Source organism: Callorhinchus milii, unplaced genomic scaffold (genome assembly GCF_018977255.1).
Source record: "Callorhinchus milii isolate IMCB2004 unplaced genomic scaffold, IMCB_Cmil_1.0 Scaffold1, whole genome shotgun sequence".
In the NCBI taxonomy this organism is placed as follows: domain Eukaryota; kingdom Metazoa; phylum Chordata; class Chondrichthyes; order Chimaeriformes; family Callorhinchidae; genus Callorhinchus; species Callorhinchus milii.
The window spans coordinates 32,404,012-32,430,675 of NW_024704742.1; the positions used below are offsets into that span (position 1 = coordinate 32,404,012).

At 39.1% G+C, this 26,664-nt stretch overlaps 1 protein-coding gene across 1 annotated transcript in view; it reads left to right on the forward strand.

Moving 5' to 3' along the window:
- The first annotated feature begins 1,048 nt into the window (after positions 1–1,048).
- The window catches only part of LOC121849974 (alpha-actinin-2-like), a 53,558-nt gene continuing 27,942 nt past the window's right edge, over positions 1,049–26,664 (forward strand). The window contains exons 1-5 of the mRNA XM_042339647.1: positions 1,049–1,394; positions 23,511–23,625; positions 24,101–24,220; positions 25,305–25,391; positions 25,735–25,822. Coding sequence (XP_042195581.1) covers positions 1,260–1,394; positions 23,511–23,625; positions 24,101–24,220; positions 25,305–25,391; positions 25,735–25,822 — 545 coding nt within the window. The 5' untranslated portion in view covers positions 1,049–1,259. The remainder of the gene's footprint in view (positions 1,395–23,510; positions 23,626–24,100; positions 24,221–25,304; positions 25,392–25,734; positions 25,823–26,664) is intronic.

The following is a 26,664-nucleotide window of genomic DNA, read 5'->3' on the forward strand; positions in this document are numbered from 1 at the left end:
TGCTGGGAGGATGGTAAGAGTTGTCTTCATCCTAATCTCCCTTGAGATCTTGTGACTATAAATGGCATTGGGAGGATACTGATGTACTAGTGGATTGGGCAGATAGATGGTAGGCAAAATATAATAAAGAAAATTGTGAGGTGATATATTAAGTGGTAAACCGTTAAAACAAGTGGAAGAGCAGAGAGATTAATATACACAAATCTTTAAAGGTGGGAGCTACAAAGCTATAAAAAAGCTAATGAAATAACGTTTTATAATTTGTGGTGTAGAATATAGCACCAATGGAGTAATGCTAAGCCTGGATAAATCATTTGTTATTTCACTGTTAAGAGTATTATGTCCAGTTTTGGGTAGCCTACCGTCGGAAAGCATGCCAATGTCATAGAGAGGGTGCAGTGGAGATTCACAAGGAGGATTCCAGGGATTTAATGTAGAGGAAATACTAGGCTGTTTTCGATAGATATTATAAGATCTGTTTTTTAAATTACAGTTCCACTGAATTGGTAAACAGAGGGCATAGATTTAAGGTGGTAACAATACATTTTTGCATAGATTTAAGGTAGTAATAATAACCCTTGCATTTGATATACTACCTATAACCTGGAGAAAATCTCAAAAAGCATTACCAAAAGAGCAAAGGGGGAGGTTCGGAGATTTTTTTTATATACAGAGTTTTGTTAGGCTACAGAATGCCCTTTTTAGAACTGTGGTTGAGGTAAGATCCGTTACCGTACTAGTTTTTAAGAAGAAATTAGATAAATATTTGAAAAGGATACACCCGGACAAGGTATGGGCAAAAGGCAAGAGAATGGGACTTCAGAGAGCTTGCACAGGGGCCAAATAGCTCTTCTGGATGGTGAATGTCAAGAGGTCTAAGAATAGCTGCTTGTCAGGTCAACACAGTGCACACTGACTCTTGGTGCCAGAATCTTATAGAGAAGTTAATGATATGATGACAGATTTCCTCCAGCTTTTCCAATTGCAAACACACAGAAACACACAGACAGACACACACTGACACACTTGTGGGGTGGGGGGGGGGGGGGGGGGATGCAGGGCTGGATCACGTGAGAGCAGGTACAAGAGTATCAGGGCTCAGACACAGACCAGCACAGCCAGGAGAGAGAGAGAGAGAGAGAGGGAGCATTGCATCTCAACACCTGCTCACCAGCCAGCAGCCCCTACACAGAAACAGCTTGTCCGAGAGCTGTTGGGGTTTGATTTGATTTTTTTTCAAACAAAGAAGAGAAGTTATCATGACTGAAGCAGAAGAAAGCGTGCAATACAATAACCACTACTATGAGAGCGAGTTGGAGGTGTACATGTTGCAGGAGGAGGACTGGGACAGGGACCTGCTGCTGGACCCAGCCTGGGAGAAACAGCAGAGGAAGGTGGGTGCAAAGGAGAGCCCCCTGGGCAATGCCTGGGCTCTGTTAAGAATCGCAGTCTGTTTCCACAGGTCCCCTGATAACTCACGTTGTTTCTGATAACCCCAGTGCAATAGATTGGAGGCAACCTTTTTTTTCACCTTGTTGAAAAGAATGCAGTCTTAAGTATCACAAACCTTGTTACAACAAGAAGAATCCTTGCATTTGATATCGCGCCTTATCATCTTGTTGAGACGTCTCAAAGCGCTTTGCAGAATATACTGTAAAGTGAATTAGTTGTATATTTTGTGGGTGAATAATAATGTACTGTAAAACGAATTGACTGTATATAGAACTTGAAATGACCGTTTGATTATTTTCCCCAAAGCTAACAATAAATCTCATTTCTCTATTGCTCAATGGCTCACTTGTAAGAAAGCAGTTGTGTTGGATTTCACGTTGAAGAGATGGAAAAGTCTGTTGAACCCCCACTCTGTGGTTTTTGGATTTGTTTTTAGTAATTACCAAATAAATTCAGCGATAAAACAATAGTGTCTGCAACACTATTGTGCATGTTGAGATTGGTATGCCAGTGTTATGCATGGCATGCAATGTGTCAACAGATACTTGTAACAGAGGGTGACGTCTTAGGGATTAGAATGGACCAGACACCTAATTATAGCTGCAGTTCACTGAGTATTATAGTCTCTCCAAATCCATTGCCTTTATCTAGAATGATTTGCTGCAATCACCAGTTACTACCAACATAAACTTTTGCCAAACTGTGATTCTTAAAATCTCTTTCACGAGTTCTACCTTTAATTTTTATGTATCTCAGAACTAACAGATAGAAAGGGGCAGAGGGAATGGGGTAAGAAAGTGACTTGCGTCAGACAGTTTGGCAATTCAGTTAGCAGATTTTTTTTCGTGAATGTTGCACACGTGCTAAAAATTAGGCATTGCAATAGCAACCATAGTAATCAGAGAACCACTGTGTCCTGGCCAACAATATCTTAAAAGAAAATTGGTCACTCAATTCATGGCTGTTTGTGGGACATTGCTGTGTGCAAATTGGCTTCCGTGTTTGCCCACAAACACACAGTTAACCCTATTCAGTAAATTCTGTGTAGGCTTTTGGGACGTCCTCCCGACGTGAAAGGTGCTATTTCAAATGCAAGGATTATTGTTATTATATTACATTTTAATTTTCAATGTTGAAATTGAAACTAGGAGCACACTTCATGTTATCCCATGATGTTTAAAATTCTGACTGGTTAGCTTTGAGTGGAGAGAGCTGAGAGAGAAATTCATGCTCCTTGGCTCCACCTTTCCATTTATTTCTGGCAAGTTCAGTGCCCTGGAATCCTGATTACTGCTGTGCTGTCAGGTGGAGGTTTGATGAGGAAGGGAGGGCTATTTTCACCTCTTGACAGTTTTGAGTGGTATTTTCATGGGCCTCTGTTTTGGGAATAGTACTTAGGGACCGAAAAGAAGGAAGGGAAATAAAACCGCAATAAACAGTACATAAATCACAAATACCATTTGAGCCAGCACAAGCTTATTGCTGCGTGGGTGAGGGACTACCCAATGGAAAGCATGACCTTGCACCAGTTGTTTGCACAGTGTTTGTTTGAAGAGGGATCAATGACTTGTTAGCAAATAATTATGAAGCATATTAAAAATACTTCACTGATGACTAATGCAATTCAAATGGAATAAGTGTTATACCCATGGAAATGTTCACTAACCCATAATACTGTGAAACATGTGGATGTCGCCCTAATGAATTTGACTTTCTTTTGCATCCACAATATTAAAGAAACTGCATTTTCTCTTATTAGCCAATACGACATGTACAAATACAAAGTATGACAATTTCCCCTTACAAGCACAAATGTGATACTTGATCAAGTGTAATCTCTTGCTGGATTCTTGGTCTCGCTTCAGAAGGTATAAAATATCTCCCAGATTTACAGATTGAATCCAAAATGTCATTACTTAGAGTAAATAAGAATTCAGAAGAAATCTGAAACTAGTACTATGTGATCACACAAGAAATATTTACAGATAGTTAAAGATTGATGTCTTGTCAACCTGTTCTTGCAGTTAGTAACACAGGTGAAGTTCTTTGGTTTCATAATAGAGCTTTGAAATAATGGATTTCTTCAGTTCAAGTCAATTTGTGATGACTCACAGAGCCTTGCGCGTGAATGAAATACTGGAAACATGGACTGCAGAATTCATAAATGTTCTCATTTAAACTTGAAAAGTATTTTAAACAAAGTTACAATATTAAAAAATGTGGCTTAAGTATACCACACTCCTCATTACTAGATCACAAAACATTTTTTATAAAGAACAACTTTCATTTGTATAGCGCCCTTGTATTTGCATTTGTATAGCGCCCTTCACGCAGTGTAGCGTCTCGGAGTGCTTCTGGCTTGTTCTAATGAACTGACTCTCTCCTTGCCTATCTTCAGATCACACCTGAATATCTTCCTCTTTGATCCTGGCTTCAGTTACTTGTCGCCCCCCTCTTTCTGGATTAGCGTCAAGCCACGCTGCTGTTTAAGCACTCTGAGATGCTACACGTGAAATTACAAGGAAATTGTGTTGTTGTTTGGTTATCTGGAAGAATATTATCTAATAATATTATCTAGGCCTTTGTGTTTTAAACCAGTTGTTAAATTTTAAAGTATTTTACAACAGGAATAACTCTTCCCATGTTTAACAGTCATTAACAGACTGTGTATCAGTCTGTATCAGAGATTTGTTACAAACAGCGTCAACTATCTAGGAGGACTGATGATACAATACTAATATTTATATAAGACAAAGTGCCTGGATATAAGCAATATTTGCAAGTTTTCCATCCAATGCTGCACTGTGGTCATGTTTTGTGTATGATTTTAAAAAGATGGAATTTAAAATCTGTTTTTTTTCATTGTAAACAATAGAAATTGTAACAAATTGACTCTTCCCCACAATAAAAACGTAATCCTGTGAGATCATTTTACAAGGTGATCAGCGTCACCTTGAAGTGTGATAGGTCGGATAATGCTTCTGAACAACTTGAACTTTGCCCTCATGATTTCTGATATTCAATAAGCACCACCTTGTGACAGTGATTTTGTTAATCTTGGTTTTCTGTTCTCCACATCTTCGGGGAAGAACTGTAATACTCTGTGGTAGTGTTTTGGGAGCTTCTGGAAACCATCTGCAACATTTCCTTGGATAGTTGGGAATTTAGGCAAAATAGAATATTTTGGGGTTTGACGTGAACGTGTGGTTCAAATTTAGAAATCTGACTATGAATTACCTGGACATGCATTCAATCTGTAGCTCTTTGCTGAACAAAAGTCTCAGAGTGAAGCTCAACAACTGGCAATCAGAATCCATGATCAGTGGTGACCGGTTTCACACAAGTTGGTGTTATGAACATTGGTGAGGAGGCAAAGATGGGTGGGGAAAAGAAGAAGGAAGGAACTCGCTTCTGGCACTTAATGGGTAGTTCCTATCCAATAAAGTAGGATTCAACTGCATGCTCGGACTGCAGTGTGCTTCACTGAGTCACAGAAATAGGATAGTAATAATAATAATAATCCTTGCACTTCATAAAGCGCTTTATCACGTCTTTGAGACGTCTCAAAGTGCTTCACATATACTGTAAAGTGAATTGACTGTATATTTTGTGGCCAAAACGTGGCAGCCAATTGCACACAACAGTGTCCTGCAAACAGTCGTGGATTGAGGTGACCAATTTTTTTAAAAAGAATTATTACCACCGGAAAAGTGATTCACCAATCGACTAATAATGGATTCCTACTTACTGCTAGGTAAACAGAGGTGTGTGGAGTAAGGAAACGTATCCAACATTTATCCCTGAAGGGAATCAAACCCAGGTTTCTTACTTGATTATTATTATTATTATTATTATTATTATTATTATTGATGAGAGTAAGATGACTCTGTGAATTGGTATCAAAGACAAAAGAAGTTGATTTCTAAAAATCAAAGTTCAGTCTTTCTGTCCAATTCAAACAGTATGCTTGAACTGCTTTTCTTGTCTTGCTTCAATTATGATATGAAGCTCTAGCCTCATCCTAGCTTCACAAAGTCAGAAGTGCAGTATGTCTATTGTGAGCTTTACTGCCATGCGCTATTTCTTTTTCTTTCCCTTTTAAGGTAATGTTTAACATGGCAGACTAAAGCTGCTGATAGAGGCGATTGGTGGTGTACTGCAGACAACATTCAAATGTCAGAACATTGTGTACCTCTAACCTGTCTTCAGCTAACATACTTGTGCACCACCTTTTGCACTGTGAAGCAATGTAAAGGAAATGCGATGAATAAAAGATTAAAAGTTCAAAAGATTTATAGCTATCATCTTAATCCCTTTAGTATGAATACTGCCTTGTAATCACTGCTCATGAATAGTCACTACACTTGACAAACTTAAAAGTGAAGTGAAGCCACGGTTTTTGTATCATTCAGGAATCTGAATTGTATGCTTAGAAATCGTAATAGTGTCAGAATTTGAAGTTCCAATGATATTCTATATAATATTGAGACGTAGAACTGAGTGATTTTATCTTTTAGATGTTAGTAACGTATGTTAGCAATGATGGATCCTCTTGAATTGAAGTTGAATGCTCTGGGCTATGTAATCTGCATTGGGTTGATTCATACTTAAGCATAGTACAAGGAAATAATAATTAAAAACACAGCAATCTCGTTATAACACTTGCCTGAGCCCATTATCTCAGATGCTACATTCCTGTGCAATGCACAGAAAATGATGGCATCAACTTGGTACTTTAGAATTCAGTCATTTTTTAACACAGGAAGTCAACTAGTCAATGCCAGAATGCAGGCCTATTGCGCTTCCCGTACAGCAATGATACACAGTAGACCTGTGCTCAACTACGGCACAATCTAAGAGTACTTCCTGTACTTCCTGCAATTGATGTAGCATTGATAATATCCAACATGTCAAAGACTTCCCAACTTTTCTGTAAATTGTAGTGATTGTTAGATAGTGTATGGGTGAACACAGGATCCAATTTGCACACATAGAATTAGATTTATTTGTACATTTCATAAGGATTCTTTTCTAAGTGATTTAATACATTTATCGCAGGTGGAAAGCGTTAACAAATAATAATCCTTGCATTTGATATAATGTCTTATTACATCATTGAAACATTTCAAAATGCTTCCATGATTTACTGTAAAATGTAGTAACTTTGTATTTGTAATAAGAATAATCCTTGCATTTGATATAGCACCTTATCACGTTGTTGAGACGTCTCAAAGCACTTCACAGAATATATTGTGAAGTGGATGGACTGTGTATTTGTTGGCAAACACAGCAACCAATTTGCACACCCACTGTTCCACAAACAGCTATTTTCTTTGTTCTCTGTATAGATCAAGTATTTTTAAGGGATATTGCTTGGAGGTGGACAAGTATTTATTTTTCAAAAGTAAGTTCTTATTTGACCACATCTCAAATTCTGGTAATCAGCACAGTCTTGAATTTGAATGAACTTGCTGCCACCCTATACTTTTGAAGTGTAGAAAATCATTGAATAGTACAGTATAAGCACGGTGCTGCTTTGTAACAGAAAGAATGTTGTGCTGGTTTCCTTGAAATGAAACAGTTGCCATTGCTGGCTAGCTCTTGGTGTTGTATTGCGGCACCTTTGACATTTAATAACGTTAATTTTAGGAACAATGATCATGCTTTAAAAAGACAGCATTGACATTGCTGTCTCAGGCCAGTGACACTCAGGGACAGACTGCACAGTGATGGATTATTTAAAAATAAGATATACAGGCAGTCTCGTGCAATTGAGTTATACAGAGCTAGAAGGTCCCAGGTTCAAAACCTGGTTTATGCTGATGTAGATGTTCTTAACTAGGCTTGAGGTGGGGACGTAGGAGGGGGAAAGTCAACCAAGCTTTTTGTCAAGCAACAAAAGTCAACCAGCCAGGATGACTTAGTGAGTGATCTCTGTGCTTGGCTGGGCAACAGTTTGAGGGCAGATTTGGGCTTGCCGGTGATTTTCTTTCCTCTTCTCTCCCCCACTCCTAGCCTTTCATACACACAGAGTCAAAGTCAAGATTCAAACATGAAGAATAACCATTTGCGTGACATAGTCACAATCAAATGTAAGAAATGTTAAATAACGGAGGCTCCAGGTAAATAATATACTGTAATAATAATCCTTGCATTTCATATAGTGCCTTATCACATCATCAAGACATCTCAAAACACTTCACAGTAAATTGTAAAGTGGATTGACTGTATTCTGTAAGCAAAATATATAGTACCTTCTAATACCAAATGCAAGGATTAATATTACAGAGTATGTTTTAAAAATACTAATAAAATATAAAATAATATATAAAATGTAAAACCATATCCCAGCAAATAGTCCCTATTGTTAGCAAAGAAAGTACCTGATAATTTTATGAAAATGAATTACAACAACGACTTGCATTTGTAAAGTGCAGGATATCATCTCCTGAGTGCTGTTCTGAGGACTTTTTTGGGTGTATATAATGCAATTTTTTGTTGAGGAACAAAATGCAATTCCTTCTAGATTTTAATGTAACTTGGATAACCTGTTAAGAGTGATGGCTTGACCTATAGACTTTGAGAAAATCTGAAAGGAAAAACTGAAGCTCATAGTTGAACAAAAATAGTATCCAGCTCAAAACAACTATAGAGTAAGTGGCAGCAGCAGAACTCCAGTTTTAAAACCCAGAATTTGTCACGGTTAATTATTCCTTTCAAACTGATGCCTTTAATCTTTGTTTAGCTTTGAAGCATTGTGGGAGGGTTCATTGCTGTGGGTAATAAAGTGCAATGTCATTTTAAGTTGTGCACAAACCTTTCATGTGGGTACTTTAATCCAGTGATGTGCATTTAATAATATTTTAGACAATTGTTTAAACATCAGTTTGAACAGTATAACTGATGCAGGACAATAGCATTTGGGTCACTAAATGTGATAAGCTTTGGAGAGAGATTATCCTGTGAACAAATTATTATAGGCAAATCTCAGTGAATTCACTCTTTAAATATAAATGTTATCATACTCTTGTTCCCCAACACTATTTAGAAAACCTTTTTATGTTGGAAAAATGATTAAATCAATGTCACCCATGTACAGCCACCCCTTTATGTGGTCTTTGCTTTACAGTATTTAATAACATTTTAAATCATTTATTAAAATATATTGATGCAGTATATTGACTGATTGATTGATCCAGCTGGTCCTATTAATTTTCCTTCCTATGTCTTGGTTAGCTGGAATGACAGACAGAGCCATGAAAACTTACCATCTGATACTCCTTCATCTCTGTCTCTCTTTCCATCACAATATGTCTGGTGACTTTATTTTGTCAGTATTGCTATGGACATCCAGAGTTGTGTCTCTTCTTTCTCCCAAGCTCCAACTACTTTGTCCTACTCTCCTCCTCCTTGCATCCTTTCTGTTTAGTAATATGAAATGCATCGAGACATTCACCTTATGAGAAAAGTGCTATATTAATGTTATCAAAAACACATGATTGTCGCTGAATCTGACCCGTTCTTACCTAAGCTCTCAAGATTGCAAAATTCCTTATCATTTTCAGTCTTAATCCATGCTTGTTAGTACCTCTCAGCTTCTTGATTATCTTGTTTTCTCCTGAACTTACCAACTGAAACATAGAAGGGAAAGCTAAAATAATTTTTAGTCACAGTTATTTGATTGCCGAATGCATTACCATAAATGGCTATTGAAACCAAGTCAATTCTGTTAATTCAAGAGGTATCAGATCAACCCTCGAAGAATAAAGATATAAAAGGATGTGCAGAAAGAATAGGGAAAAAGGATCAGATTAGATGGTTCCAACAAAGAACTGGCATGATTCAGGGATGACAGGCCGAATGGCATTTTTCTATGGTGTAATTTTTATGATCATCTTCTCAATTTTTGTAGTGTACTGGAGTATGAGTTTTGGTGCCTCTGTACTGCTGAAAAATGCTTTGGGGGAGCAATATTGCCCTAAATTAAAGTCATTCTTTAGTTTCTGTTCCATAAAAGAAACTACAGAGACGATGCAGTACAAATTAATGTACTACGGTCATCACAACGGCATGTCCTTCATTCTCTTTCTCTTTCCCCTTCAGGTTTATGTTTGTTATTCATAAAATACTTCTTTTACACTTCAGATTGTTTGAATGTGGAATGTTGGACCGCTACTCAGACTGGTAGGGGGTGGGCAGTGGTGTTCCACAACGATCGGTATTGGGACCACTGTTGTTCACAATATACATTAATGATTTGGATTCGGGAATCAGCAGTATAATTTCAAAATTTGCAGACAACACCAAATTGGGGGAAGTAGTTAATACAGAGGAGGACTGCAACAAATTACAGCAAGACATTAATAAACTTGCTGAGTGGGCATTTAAATGGCAAATGTAGAAAAGTGTTCAGTGGTACATTTTGGTAGAAGGAATAAGGAAGTCACATACATCCTGGAAAATAAAAACCTAAATTAGGTAGATGAGCAAAGGGATCTAGGAGTATACAGACACAATTAACTAAAAGTAGCAACACAGGTTAATAAGGCCCTAAAAAAGGCAAACCGGGGATTGGGGTTCATTTCTAGAGGGATAGAAATGAAAAGCAGGGAAGTTATGGTAAACTGCTATAGACCCTTGGTTAGACCACACTTAGACTACTGTGTGCAGTTCTGGTCCCTACATTATAGAAGGGATGTAGAGGCACTGGAGAGGGTGCAAAGGAGATTCACAATGATGATCCTGGAACTGAGAGGTTATACCTATCAGGAAAGGCTGAACATACTTGGACTCTTTTCTTTTGAAAAGAGGAGGGTAAGGGGTGACCTGATAGAGGTCTTTAAAATGATGAAAGGTTTTGATAGGGTAGACATAGGGAAGATGTTTCCACTTGTGGGGGAAACCAAAACCAGGGACCATCGATATAAAATAGTCACAAATAGATCAAATAAGGAAGTTAGAAGAAATTCCTTCACACGGTAGTGGGAATGTGGAACAATCTACCACAAGGAGTTGTGGAGGCAAATAGCATAGATGTATTTAAGGGAAAGCTAGATAGGTATATGAGGGAGAAAGTAATAGAAGGTTATGCTTGTAGGCTTAGTTGAGGAAGGGCAGGAGGAGGCTCATTTGAAGCATAACCACCGGCATAGACCAGTTGGGCTGAGTGGCCTGTTTCTGTGCTGTATATTCTAATGTATAATGTATGAGTGGCTGTTGAATGCAAGTTCATAAACAGCTTTCAAAACAAAATTGGAAATACTTGAGGCAAATAATATACACTATAAATAATCTTTGCATTTGATACAGCATCTGATCATGTTGTTGCAATGTCTCAAAACCCTTCACTGGATTGAAACATTTTCAAGGCTGAGACTGATAGATTCTTGAAATATAGAAGGATTAGGGGATATGGGGATAGGGCAGGTAATCAGAGTTAGGTGAGAAGATCAGCCATGATCTTATTGAATGGCGGAGCAGGCACGAAGGGCCGAATGGCCTACTCCTGCTCCTAATTCTTATGTTCTTATGTTCTTATGAAAGTAAAGTGTTTGGTGTGGGTGGGTGTGGTGTGTGGGTTGGTGTGTTTCTACGCCAGTGTGTGTTTGTGTTTCTGGTTGTAAACCTGTTTGAATCTTTTTCAATTCTATGATTATCCTCGAGTGGAGCTTATTAGCCACCATGGGTAAATATAACCATACCATGATCTAATGATGGAGCAAGTAATTCAGAGGATTTTTTATTTATTAAATGTAAAGAAAAACTCTAAATGTTTGAGATCCAAATTTAATGAAACTGGAAATGCACAACCACAGTAAAAATTTGCAGTTATATAGCGCCCCTCACACGGGTAGCGTCTCGGAGCACTACCCCGTGAGGCAACAACAACTTGCATTTACATAGCATCCCTCATGCAGGATAGCATCCCAGAGTGCAGCATCTGGAAGGTATAGCAGACTGATACTTAGGGTGTGATCCTGTCGGACATGAAATATTATTAACCATTCTCTTCCAGATTATTAATTTATGTTCACGTTGTTGTAAAATAACACTGTATTATACCGAGTGTGAATTGTGCGTTGTCTTCTGCTGTAAATGTGGCTTTTCATTTGTTGAGGCATGTTTCATACCAGTTATTAAAGATCAATTAATAATTCATAGCATGCTAGAATGTTTACAGTACAAAGGAGTCTTGTTTGTCCCATTCAGCTTCTGCTGGTGCCAAATGCTTCATTGGCGCTTTATACCCTGATCAATTCCCTGCTCGTTCAGTTTTGTACACTTTTATATTGTTTCTCTTTAAGTATGTAACCTCTATGAAATATTATTGTCATAGTTTCTACACTAAATCTGCATGATAACAGCAACAACAAACTGCATTTACATAGCACCCTTCATGTCGGGAGGACATCCCAATGTGCTGGGCAGTTGAGGTTTTGGACCTGAGTTGAGGGTAGGAAGATGACTAAAGGTGAGGCAAGGAGGAAGGTTTTGAGCCAGACCTTGAAGGAGGTGAGGGAAGGGGTGAGACAAAGTTCCAAAGAGTGCTGTGTAGAAAGGCTGAAAGCCTGACCTTCGATGGTGGGGCGGGCAAGGCGGGGGGCTTTAAAGGGAGTGGAAGGCTTTAAAGGTGAAGGAGGAAACTGTACAGCAAGCTTCTGATATGTTTGATATTAATTAACACCTTATTTTTAAAAAATTTCAAAGGAAAGATTAGAGCATCAATTTTCACATTACTAAACATTAACAGTTAATGTTTTGTAACCATAGAAGTATGGTTTTAAAAAGATATATACATCTATTTTACATATTAAACATTTTACATATATGTATATGTGTGTGTGTATATATATATAATCAAAATGGGAAGAACAGCAAAGAGAGCAGGAAAGTGGCCGACTCAATTGATCCTTTTTCTAGATATTCAGCATTTGGCATCCTGAAAAAGCAAATGGACTTAATCTGATACATTAACTATTTCAGAATGTTTTCCTTTGGTTGGTCAGTGTGTAGCGAGGGAGTCATGAGATCAGGAATATCACTGGCGTGGTTCATGGGGAGATTAGATCATTTAATGCAGCACTGACCGAGGGTCAACCTGTGACATTCTGGTCCACATTGCTCCATGTCTCACTGGATATTATAGCATGCATCAGCGCAAACACTCTCCCGATCACTATCCAGTGACACCCCCTCCCTCAGTCCCCCAAGTAACAAAGTTGTATGGATATTGCCACGTTCACACCAGGCAATGCTGTGATGCCACCCACAGTTGAATGGCTTTCGGCTGCTCAATGACAACAACAAAATTACATTTGTATAGCCCCTTTCACGTCGGGGGGTGAGAGGTCAGGATTGAGGATGGTGGAGGGCAAGGGGGGGAAGGAGGTTGATCGAAGGCACTGTCAAAGAGGAGGGTCTTGAGATGGGTCCTGAAGGAGGCAAGGGAGGGGGTGAGGCGGAGGGACAAGTTGTGCATGTGAAATCTGAGGTACCAGAGGGTGGTGGCCACCTACAGAACTGTACCCCAGTGGAAGGAAAAAAGACTTCAGGTAATGAAAAAACTGACAAGAGAAAAACAAGAAAATTAATGAATTGATTCATAAATATATAATTACTACAGTCGCTGTCGCTATAATAGCACAGCTGTGCTCAGAGAAGTGATATGGAATAAGGCTTCTGGTTGACTTGTTATTGTCTGTTACTTTCTCTACTGATATATGACCCTCTTCTGTATTGTGTTTACGTTTTAAATTATAGCTCAGCTTTGTGAGCAATATCTTGATGCGCATTACATCTGGGGCAGAATTCTCCCTCCATTCTAATTTGATGGGAAGGAATTGCCCTCTTTCCCAGTGCTTTGACTTCACCTTATAGTAGAGCTGACTACTTTACAGCTTTTATCAATCTTTGGTTTTCGATTAAAAAGCTGCAACAATTTTACCCTGCACTTCTGCAGTTCTCCCCAATAATTGGATAGATATGTGAAGTTTACAGCAGGAGAGAATTTAAAAACTCGCAATGATTGCACAAGATTCATGCGTTCTTTGAACACCTATGCCCTGAACACCAGTGCAGGGCAAAAAAAACACAGTAAAGTATTTCCTTCTTGAAGATGGGGTGAGAGGAATGGGTGGAGGGAGCAGGCTGAGGGGATTCTGGGGTATGAAGATACTGCCTCATGGAGTGATAGTATGTGGTTTTGTAACATTGTAACATGGTAAGAGGTTTAGGTAGTACATTATTCATCTACTTAGCCATCAACCTCTCATGATTCTTTCAACACACAGTCGATGGCGATGTAAAAGCAGGGAAATGTGTCAGCCTGGCTCGTTTGATGGTGCTTCTAAGTCAATAGGTTGTAAGTTCAAACCCCGCACTCAGACTTTAACTCATAGGTCTAAGCGAACACTCTAATGCAGTGCTGGGGGTATGGTTCATTGTTGGAGGTGTTGTCCCTCACATGAGATAATAAACCAATGTCCAATCCCCCTGGTCAGGGGAATGTTAAAAATCCCACAGGTCTATTCAAAAAAAGAAGGGAGTTCTTCTGTTGTTCTGGCCAACAAATTCTCCAAATAACATTGGCCATGTGGCTGTTTGTTAAACATTACTGTGCACAATTGGGCTGATGAAAAATGCATAGTCATTCCATTTCACAGTAAATCCTGTGAAGTGTTTTGTGACATCCTCCTGACGTTAAAGGAGCTATAGCCAAAAGCAAGGATTTTTTTTTAAGTGCGGCACCACAAGATAAATTAAGGAGTTAATCCACATTTCCATTATGAACCTTCCCCAGTATGTAATTACAATGCACCAATCATAGCTGCCGAAGCTATTTAAAGGCCCTCTTCCCTACCTTGTTAGAATATTAGTGAATCAATCGGGGGGTTTTCATGAGGGAAATGGAGAAAAAAGGTCAAAAGGAGGCAAAAAAAAAGTATCATAAAAAGTGACTGAAATGGATAAACCTGGAGACAACTAATAATAATAATCCTTGCGTTTGTTATAGCGCTTTTCACGTCGGGAGGACATCCCAAAGCGCTTCACAGAATATACTGTAAAGTGAATTGACTGTATATTTGTGGGCGAACGCGACAGCCAATTGCGCACAGCAGTGTCCCACAAACAGTCATGGATTGAAAATGACCAATTTATTATTCTTTTTGGTTTTGGAGGGATTATTATTAGTAAGGAAACTTGCCCAAGGTTTCGCCCTGACCTGCCTGGAATTGAACTCAGGTCTCTCGTTTGCAAAGCGAGTGCTCTAACCACTGAGCTACAGGACTCCACTAGCATTATAACCATCTGGTGAGGGGGACAATGAGCAGATGTAAAGTCCTTGGGTTTCACCATATGACAAGAAAGGGAAACATGTCCTTGAGAGAGCAAGAACAGTTGTGCTTCCAGCTCAGGAATTGATGACAGCTAGAGTCATGTTTCTCACTCGTGTTTTATGTGTATTTACTCCTCTACAACCTCTTTCACCTTGTTTAAGGACACTGTAGGTTCTATTCCAGTAGGTTGCAGTTGGTAGAAAGCTATACTGTTGAAAATGTTTTAGTTGGTTTGAATTTTGCTAATCATTTAAATAGTGCATCATTGTATTGAGGCTGTTGCTATTTTACAGCTCCTTACCCCTCCTCCTGAGGGCAGGACCACATCACTGTATATCATGCAACTCTTCTATCTTCTTGTTTTCCTGCAATTTGTATGGATTTTTAAAAAAAAACGCGCAGTGTTACTTGCTATAGATTGTTCTCTTTTCCACTCTTTGTAATCTAGGAGATGTGGAGACCTGCATTATGGATATTAGTCCTGTACCCAGGTTTCCCTATTCCGGCATCATCAGCCTTGTGCTTCAATTGGGGGGGAGAGGGAAATAGGTAAGGAGGAATGATGATGCCTTGGCAGAACAAATGTTATTAATCTCTCAACACAGTATGTGATGATTGACTCATGACTATGCTATTTTTTATTTGCTTTCACCTTATTTTTTTTTTACAGTTGCTGTTTTCACTATCCGTGTGAATGAAGCATTTTATTTGCTACCATTTTGCTCATGTCATCCTGTGACATATGTTTAGTGAATGCTGGCCTGCTTCATGTACCCTGCCGATCCACCCCACCATGGATGAGCGAGTTTTCAGCTATTCTGCGTGACTCTGGAACTTGATCCCCGAACCCCTTCGACTCGCTCCCTTCCTCTCTATCTTTGAAATCTGCTTCCTTTAAGACTCTTTGACCACGCTTTCAATCGCCTTTCGCCACCCCTCATACACACACAGTATGAGTGTTCAGCCAGCAGTGTACAATGAGCAGGCAGCTGTGCAAAGCACTTTGAGATGTTTTCCCAACATGGAAGGCACTATATATGATACAATGATCCGATACAATGAATGATCCAGTGCAAATAATGTTCATTATGGTGAACTGAAGAGAATGTCTATTTTTTGGGTCAGCTGGGCATCTGAAAAATGAGGAAATCCATCACTATTTCCACATATGTATGTCACCTATACATAGAAATTTACTTGTGTCTGGAATGACCTAAATCATAAGAACTATTACTATTACTTTTACTATTTTAGCATTTGAGGAGGATTATGCTGCCTGTTACGTTCGCCACATTTACCTAGATGTATTGTAGAGCTGCTTAAATCATCTCTGATAATGCCTTATTCTTCAGATGTTACAATTTATTATTGCTTTGAATGCAAGTTAGAAACACTGCATTGTTTTGTTTTGCTCTCGTCAACATATGAAGAGGAATGCTTTAAATTGCAAATCAATAAAGCCAAATGAGAGAATTCCGCACACTGCCTGCTATCAACTACAACCTACAGATATGATATCTCTGGTTAGGTCATTTTCAACTTGTTACTCGATCTTGGCAACGTTAACTTCTCACTGAAGCTGCCCCGCAGTCATCATAGTATAGTTTATATGGAAAGTCAACATAAGAGCTGCGTTGGATTTAATGTTCTGCATTTTCAACCTGCACCTAATACATTTGTCACTGCTCACAATACAAAATTAGAGCCTGTCTCACTATTTGTGGTGAACGGTGAGGAAGACTGTGGCAATTCAAGGAAAACATCAATGTGGTATTGCAGAGACATTTTAAAAATGCAATAGGTTCATGGGTAATTTCAATATTGTGGCCAGGACACCGGGATCCTATTATAGATACTCCATAGAAGGGTAACTGGCAGCTTGTCAGACAACTAGGTATTGTGATATTTTTGTAACTATAGCACACGGCATTTCACTTCAGAACAATTGAAGTTTGGCAGCCAGGCCACGGAAATGAACAAAGATCGAATTGCAACCAGTTGTCACACTATGTATATGACCCTTGACAACTTCAGAATATCCTATAATAATCTGTTTCCAAATGACTGTATCTTGTACACGACACATTAATAACTACTTGCTCTTATATACCATAGTGCCCTTCCTGTAGATTGTGCGCCTTGAAGTACCTAACAATTATGATAGGGAGCAGGGTGAGAGAAGACAAGTTTAATGGTGTCCACCATCATTAAAAGTTGTTTGGCAAGTCATGAGCTACAAAAAATTGTTTTGTGGACAATATGCCAGCCTTCAAAAAACAACACCTGTGAGAAAAAATATTTCAAACAGCTGCCCTGGCCTGAAATGCAAAGTGCCTTTACACAATTGGACCAATACTGATGCGAATGAATTAAAAATGATTTAGCTGAGCAACACTGAGAGCCTCAATATTAAACAAGACCTTGACGTCACGTATGTCCATGTAGAGTGGAAATTGGAGAACGAGTTCCCCGGTTGTTCTTGTGCAGATCTTTTAAGCGCTTTGGGATACTTTCCCGACGTGAAAGGTGCTTCATAAAAGTAAATTTGTGTTGTATTTAACAGCAGTTAAAAGGGACCATCTCTGGAAGTGAAAAGAGAGGGGAAAAACGCAGACAAAAACAAAAGCATAGAAAAGCTGCCTAGGTACATAAACAGTTGATGGGTATGATGTCTAAAAACAGTATAATGCTTGTGGCTATGTTTGAATTTTTCATGACAAAAGTCATCTCTTTATAATAAAAGGATGCATTAAGTTTACCTGAGAGTCAGTGTGTGCAGCAGATCTTACTCAGGTTAAATAGGTCCACTTTAAAGTTCTTAAGCAGATGGAGAAGGGAACCTGGTTTTACAGAGCAGCAAAAGTACGTATGTATTTACATATTAAATATACTGTTTCCATAGCATGTAAAACTTAGTGTATGCTATATGCCTGGGTATAAGCATGTTTGCTTCATGTGATTTGCATCATTTTTAATGCAACAAAAAATTGTCAGTGTGAGAAATAATTAAATATAATGACTGACTTGAATGCTAAATGTAAAAAAGGTTTGTGTTTTTTTATTTTTAATACATTTTAAATTATAATTTGGTCATTCAATCCACAACTGATTGTGGACCACTGCTATGCACAATTAGCTGCCAAGTTTCACCCACAAAGTTAACAGACACTTTACGGTATATTCTATGAAGCGCTTTGAGACTTCTCAATGACATGATAAGGTGGAATATCAAATACAATTATTATTATTATTTTGTGTTCTTCTGGCTTGACTGTTTTTAAAATCGTCTGTTTTTTTAACCCCTTTCTTACTTTCATTTTCTTGACCAATTGAACTAATTTTCTTATTTTCCGCTGCTGCTTATTTTTGCATTGTGGATGTACTTGGGAATTGACTCTGCTAAAAGTGACGGGTATGACATTTTATTTCTGACTGCTCCAATCACTCCCAGAGATACGTTTTATTGTTTACCTGCAGGGAAAAAAAGCAGACCTAGAATATCATGGATATCTTACTGGGTAGGAAGGAATTCAGCAACTATTCATATTTTGCCAACTAAAGTCTCATTCTGCTAGCTCCAGTATCTTTGCTGTGAGTATCTTCAGATTTTGATTTGAACTATCACCAGCTTGTTTTAAAATGGTGAAAATTACACCAGGAAGAACAAAACAGATTTATAGAGAAGTGATTTAGCAACAAACGTGCACCTATATTTTAAGCAGGAAAAAAAATTAAAATTATTTGGATCCCACTGTTTTTCAGTCTATTATAGGAGATAAACAACTGGCGCAGAATTCATAAACAAGAGTCGATTTGACACAATGTAAAACCTACCTTATTATAACTCTTGCATTTTAATATGTGAACTGCAATCCCACCTGAAAATGGTTTAGGCACATTGGCTGTGCTTGTTAATAATATCTTTGACAAGATCTGTCTGTATTCTGTCTTGCATATATTCTTGGAAGTATGAAACTGTTAGTGTTGTCCCTTTTCAAAAAAAAACATAATCTCACACACCTTTGTACAATTTTCTCCAGCACTTGATGTCCTCTACTCTCCCAAATGATCTATTGCTGGTTCCTCACTCTATCTGCTCCACCATCAGTAACTGAACCTTCACATCACCATACCCCTGTCCTCTGGAACTCTTTTTCAAAACCACTTTGATTTCCTATTTTCATCCCTGCCTCCCAAAACACATATCACAAGAGCAGTTTGGATGAAGAAGATCGTTCAAGCCATTTGGCCTCATCTTTCCAGAATAACAACAGTACCATCTTGCTATCGTAGCATAAAGCTGTTCTATAAACACTGTTCTTCCTGGTATCTGTTGCAATTGTTAATTACCCTTTGGATAAAAATACTTCCTGATTTCTGTTCTGATATTGCTCTTTGTAACTCTAAACCTGTGACTCTTTGTTCCGCTGTCTCAGTGCATCTAAAAGAATTTTCCTGGGTTTATTTTCTAAACCAATTTAAAATCTTGAATACTTCTATTTGGTCCCATTCGAGACATTTCCTTTCAAGACTCTTCAGTTTTTGTAAATTGCTATTTTGTTAATAGTGCTCTTTGCTACATTTGTCAAGCCTTTGGGAATGTTCTGATACATAAAAGATACTATAATTATAATAACAAAAATAATAAAAGGTACTACTGTATTTAAAACAAGTTGTTGTAGAATCCTATAGCTTAGTGGTTAGAGCACTCACCTCGCAAGCGAGAGGACTTGGATTCAAGTCCCAGCATGTTTCCTTACTTCACAATCCTCTGTTTACCCAACAGTAAGTAGGAATAAGTTTGTTATTCGATTGGTAATTTGCTTTCCCAGGATAACAATCCCTTCACAAAATAATAAAAAATAAATAATAATAATAATTTCCTCACTCAATCCACGAATGTTTGTGGGACACTGCTGTGTGCAACTAGCTGCCGCAATTCGCCCACAAAACATACAGTCAATTCACTTTACAGTAAACTCTGTGAAGCGCTTTGAGACGTCTAGAAGACGTGATAAGGCTCTTTATCAAATGCAAGGATTATTACTATTATTATATCACTGATGGCAGTTATGTAAAGTTTTTGTTCCCTATTGTAGGATGGTATTTGATCATTAACAAAACAAAATTATTGAAAGATAAAGGAAGTGTAAATAGACCAAGTATAATATGTTTATGCTACATAATGGAAAACATGTAGCATATGTGATATTAATTATTTAACGTGCACTAAAATAAACCATACAATTGCTCTGTTTAATTGCAGAGCCCAACATATGCATGACGAAAACAAAGAGTGCTGTGAGCAATCTATGACTTTTGTGTTGTTTGGTGTATGCCAAATGTTTCTCATTCCTCCTCTTCTGAAAGTACAGACTCTTCATTTTCCTTTTGTTGGTGTTCAGTTCCATGCCTATCCTCACCCACCATCCGCACACCTCTCGTAGAGTCTCTGGGTATTCAGAATCTCTGACCTGACAAACTTTACCTAACCTTGCCAGGGCATCAAGGTCAATATTAGTGCCCAGTTCGGAAATGCTAAGTGGAGGAAAGAGCACAGTATAAATGTAAGTTGTTATTGACTTTGATCAAGTAACTTGGGAATCGAAGACTCGCACAGACTCGGGAATCAAACTTGAAAGCCTTATTGATCTGTCGGGCTCAACTGAGCCAACAGAGAAGTACTTGTTATAAAAATATACAGTATGTTTAAGCATTACAAAATTAAAATGCCTTGATTTTGATTACCTTGTTTTGGCACTGGATTAAGAGTACACAATTGTCCTACAATTGTCCTGCTCCTCTGACTCTGTTCCTATCAATTTGTGTCCGACTTCTGCTCAAATCTATTGCAGAATTTCATCTTTTTACTTCCCTCAGTCTATCATTTATTCTGCAATCTTTCAAACACAAGCTCGGCATCACTTCGCCGCCACTTCTCAAGTCATCTTGTTTCCTTTTCAGCTTGCAGACTGACCATTCTTCTGAGAGTAAATCTTTGAGCCGGTCACAAAGTGGCACTTGAGTAGACCTATGCATCTGTATAATAGCACAAAAGGCATACTACAGTGGTACGGGATGAATAATTGATCCCTCTCTCTGTCACTTTTGATTCTTATGCAGAAGCTCTTGGCCTCCAAACAGCAGCTTCCTAAAGTATGACAGCTGAATTGCAGTGTACTAAGCTAAATCTGTGTCTTACCACCATTGCCCACTGTAGACAACAACAACAACTTGCATTTATATTAGCACCCCTCATGCAGGGTAGCGTTCCAGAGTGCTTAGACCCCTCATACAACAGAATGCCATTTTGAAGTTCACACACTTGATGCAGTATGATAGCACTATTTTGCCTACAAAACATTGTCACTCCAATATATCATGTTTAATGCTTTGATATTTCCTCTGCGCATGAAAAGCTATACCAAATACAAGGGATTCTTATTATTTAACAGGAAAGACAAACGGTAATTTTTTTTATCTTTTGTTTGCTGAAATCCACTGAAAGAAACAAAACTTCCATTGCAACCTTCAGAGATTTGAGAATAAGTTATGGAAATCACAGATGGGCATCACCCTGTTTGTTCATTTTCTTCATCAGATGGGTATCTGATACATGCAGAAACCCATCACCATACTTAAGCATATCTGAAGACTGAGAGTTCCACATATGTAGGTCACCCACCTACACATGGAAATGTATGTGACTGGAGTGGAATGTGCACTCTCTTCATAGAGGGACACATCTAATTCTGGACAGTGTTACGCGTAGGTTAGCAGGAGCCAAGGTTTTGGGAACCTCGGTTGGTGGGTCTGTCCTCAGCAGTGCCTATGAAGTGTGGGCTTAGGAATCAATCTATTAAAGCTACCACAGAGGGCTGACTTGATTCCAACATTTTGTTTGGAAGTATTTCACCTTGGAGCCAGCTCAGGGGCCCGCTTACAATTTTGTTGACTTGAGATTTGCCATTTACGAATCCTACAATCCAATTTTAACATTGCTATTATTGTCATCAACCTGGTTTGTGAATACAGCAGAATGCAAGGATTATTATTATTATTAGATCTCAATAGCATTGGTTTACATTTAGCCGTGCTGCAGTATTTGTGGTGATCAGTGTTTATGGATTGATTGTCAGACCCAATTGTTGAATCTTATCGGTACCTAGGGGTTGTAGTGAACACCAACTTCAGCCTGGACACTGTCCTGAAGAACTGCGCTCAGAAGGGGCAAAGGGCACAACTGTCATGCTCGTCTCTCTTCAAGAACCATAAGGTCCCAATGCAGGTCAGGCTTGTAGCAAATGAGACCTGTGTGTAAACAGTCCTCCTTTAACCAGGATTGAGCTGCTGGTGCTGAGTAAGCCTGGTACTTGGACTTGGACCTCAAGAACATCAAGGTGGCTAGCATGTCACAAGCTGTCCTGTAAATGTCCTCTGACCACACTGAAGGCAGATACCAGCCAGATACCTGATGAGGAAACTCTGAGGCTTAGAGCGACAGTGCTGGAAAGCGTTGGAGTCCGAGTTCGTGAATCCACCTTGATTGGCCTGCAGCGAGGCAAGCAGATGCTACTTTAACTCTGCACCTCAATTTGTGAAATCATCACTCAATGGGAAGGCATGTGTACCAGAGCGGCAGACAGGAAGACGGTGGCAATGCTCTCACGCATTTCATGCTGAGATGCGTTGCTCACCAGGAAGCTCGCAAGGAGTTTTTGGTACCTGCCATCCACCAGTGAGGGCTCAAATGCACGCTTGTTGGATGTCAAACAACCAACTAGTGACTATCCTCCTTGAGGAGAGGTAAGCGGAGTCTCCTTGGAGCTGAATTGGCTCCAAGGTAACATGCCTGGCAACGGAATATCAGAATTGAGCCAGCCCTCTGTGGTGGTCTCGGTAGTCCGTTTCCTGAACCAGGTGGGTCCGCAGTATTCCAGGGCACTGCTGATGACATCACAGCCAATCTGGCTCATCGGCAGGACCTGGAAGGGTAGACCAGGGCTGGGGGCAGTTAGTCATCCTGCTCACCTCTTGTTAATCCTGCAAGCCAAAGCCCTAACTGGTAGGGTGGTCCGAGCTAGATAAATGCAGGAAAGCTTGTCAGACAGCAATATCAATAGCAAGCTATGTTGNTTAGCTGGTTAGACTCCAGCAGTTATCACAATGCACACAGTCGTGGATTGAGTGACCAAATTATTATTATTTTTTGAAGGAATTATTACCACCTGAAAAGGGATCCACCAATCGACTAACAACCGGGTTCCTACTTAGTGCTAGGTAAACAGAGGCGTGAGGAGTAAGGAAACTTGCCCAACATTTCACCCTGCTGGGAATCAAACCCAGGTCTCTCACTTGCGAGGCGAGTGCTCTAACCATTGAGCTACAGGACTCCATAAACTGGAAAACTCTTTTTACTATGATGAGTGTGAACCAATGGATGGAAAAGGGATTTCAAAATCAAATTTGACAATCTGGGGATTGTTATAATAATAATAATCCTTGCATTTGATATAGCGCTTTTCACGTCTTCTTGACATCTCAAAGCACTTCACAGAATAGACTGTAAAGTGAATTGACCGTATATTTGTGGGCGAAACGCAGTTGATGGAGGCAAAATAAAGACCAGAATGTTGTTTGAAGCAATTTTTGTTTCTTTGCTAAGAATGTAATTTGAGGTCCATCTCCAACCTAATTTATTTTTGTGTTGACCATTTCCAGACCTTTACTGCTTGGTGCAATTCACAATTGAGGAAAGCTGGTACACAGATTGAAAATATTGAAGAAGACTTTAGAAATGGCCTTAAACTTATGCTGCTTTTGGAAGTTATTTCAGGTAATTTCATCCACACTTGTTTTCAATTGTGTCACATGAACAACATGTTTCACTTGTATATTGCCTTTCACCTGAGATGAGTATATCAAACTGCTGCATGTCAAGAGGAGAATCAATTTGAGATTATTGAGCGAAAAACAGCAAAATAGATGTTTTTAAGAGGGGTTTGAAGGCGGGGAGAAAGTAACAGAAATTTGGGAATATAGTTGCTGAGGATTCAGCTACTGATGGTGGGATGAGCAGTAGACCGACATGAGGAATAGAGCTGAAGGAGATTGCAAAGGAAGGAAGGGATAAAATCGTAAAGGGATTTTACGGGATGAGTATCTGTGCTGATGCAAAGGAAGACTCTACCTGCTTTAAAGATGATGCGTTTTCAAGTAACAGCTGTCATCAAATGTTCTGAACCATTCCTTCTGTGTTGGTAAATCATAATGTGCCATCCCCATCGTTTTATGCTTATTTTTATGTATAGGCGAGCGACTACCCAAACCAGACAAGGGTAAGATGCGCTTCCATAAAATTGCCAATGTCAACAAAGCACTGGACTACATTGCAAGCAAAGGAGTGAAGCTTGTGTCAATTGGTGCTGAAGGTAAATTGTTCTTTAAAAGTTGATTCCAAGTGTTGTAAAAGAAGCTCATTAAAAGGCCAGCTTAGAGGCTGGACCTTCAGAATGTGCTTGTGTGTGTGAGTGTCCACCTATCTGTCTGTGTGAGTGTGTTTGAGGGAGGATCTAGAAGTGTACCTTTTTTACACAACCTTTTTTGAAACTACTCAGAACAACTACTACGGCTTTCCTGAATTAGGCAGAAAATATAGCCCAAGATTTTCTTGCCTCTTTGCACATTTTCTAAAAGAAGGAACATCTGAATCCATTTGCCTATTGTTTAGATTCTCAACTTTCCTTTTTTTCCCCCCCCTCCCTTAGATGACTCTATAAAGTTTCACCCACAAAATATACATTTTATAGTACATTCTGTGAAGCACTTTGGGACGTCTCAAAGATGTGATAAAGCAATATATCAAATGCAAGGATTATTTATTTATATGTTCCACATACTGTCATTGATGTTCTGTGACATTCGTACTGAATGAATAACAATTGTGATTAAAATCATTGACAGGTTTTGTTGATTATCTGAAATGTTACCTTTAATCGATAAGTAAGATCTGCACGTTGAGTAGTGTCCTCTAAAATAATTAACAGCGGACACACAAGTGGGGAGGTTAGGAGATTTTATTTTACACACATTTTGTGTAGCTGGGAAATGGAATGCCCTGCTGAGCGCAGTGGTTGAGACAAATCCATATTAGCTTTCAAAAGGGAACTAGATAAATACCCAAAAAGGAGTAAACTATAGGGGAGATAAGCGGGACTGAAAGCTAGCACAGACTCAATGAGCTAAATGGCTGTCTTTTGTGTCATACATTTGTATGGTTCTATGGGTCAAAAGCATCTGAAACTGACCTTTTGTTGGAATGCACCTCAAACATGAATTTGTTTTCTCTTTCAGATGCCAGCTTGGATGTCTTAACACGCTCTTGTCTATTTCAGATTACCAGCACTTACAGACTTTTTTTTTCTTCCAAGCCTATTTTTAACCATATTAAAATGTTTATGGAAATCGTGTTTCATAGGAACATTGTACTATAAGCATTTTGTTTATCTCCTATAGAAATAGTAGATGGGAATGTGAAGATGACGCTGGGTATGATTTGGACAATAATTCTCCGCTTTGCTATCCAGGATATATCTGTGGAGGGTAAGTGAAGCAAACCTCTGTGTTCAAATAATTCAACAAAACCAATGGACAAAAGCCTTACGATTACTGCAGGAGGGGTGGGGGTGGGGGAGAGTGGAAGGAGGACAGGGAGATGCGACCTGGTGTCTAAAACAACAGCAGGTAAAAATTTGTATAGTCTGGTCTTCCAAGTTTTTGCACATTTTTTTAAAAAAAAACCTTGGCTTGATGGCTGACACTGGCAGATCATGGAAAACTGGAAAACGATAAAAATATCTTATCAATCTTGGCCCCTTTTGATTAGAATCTTCTAAATTATGGAATTCTTCTGGTTCATCAAACTGACATTTTATTTTCTGTACAGAAACTTCTGCGAAGGAAGGCCTACTGCTCTGGTGCCAGAGAAAGACCGCTCCCTACAAGAATGTCACCGTACAGAACTTTCATACAAGGTAAGTTGGGAAGATGTAGATATATATGTTAATCACGAAAAGTTGCAATTTGGAAGCTGATTTTCACGAGTTCTTACAAAGAATTGACTTAGAAATTGAGACTACATTTAAAAATGTTCTGTAATTGTACTGATCTTAAAATTGTATAAGACACAATGGTCCCTACCGGGTAAGACCATTAGGTGGAATTTTGAACCTGCTGTCCTCCAGACAGCACAATGCTATTAAGTAGAGCACTGTTGATAGGAACGATGGAAATTCTCCTCTTGGATGTCTTATGAAATGTGCAGTTCTAAAACACTTGCTTCGCATTGTATGAAGTGGCCAAATCCTGGATTTTATCTGGAATGTGTACTCCAGCTTCATGATCCATGTATAGCTCCACAGTGGACTTACTGAGCCCATCCCTGTGGAAAAGGGGGTAAGGCAAGGCTGCCCATTGTCACCCATCCTGTTCGATGTGTTCATCATCCACGTGTTGGATGGCATTGAGGGGGAAGGACTTGGTGTGTCTGTTCCAGGCCTCTCCAACAGGATTGCAGCACTTCTGTTTGCGGATGATATTGTGCTGCTGGTGGACTCACCTGGCGACTTTCTGCACTGCACTCACCATCTTGAACATTGGGCCAACCAGTGGGACATGGAAGTAGGCGCCCCCAAGTGCAGAATCATGATTCTACATGGCTCAAGGGAAGGCATGGAGGAAATTGATTGGAAAATACAAGGGGCATCAGTCCCAATCATTAACTCTTATCGTTGACCTTGGGATTGTAGTGGACACCAACTTCAGCTTGGACACTGTCCTGAAGGACCTCGCTGAGAAGGGGCGAAGGGCACTCATC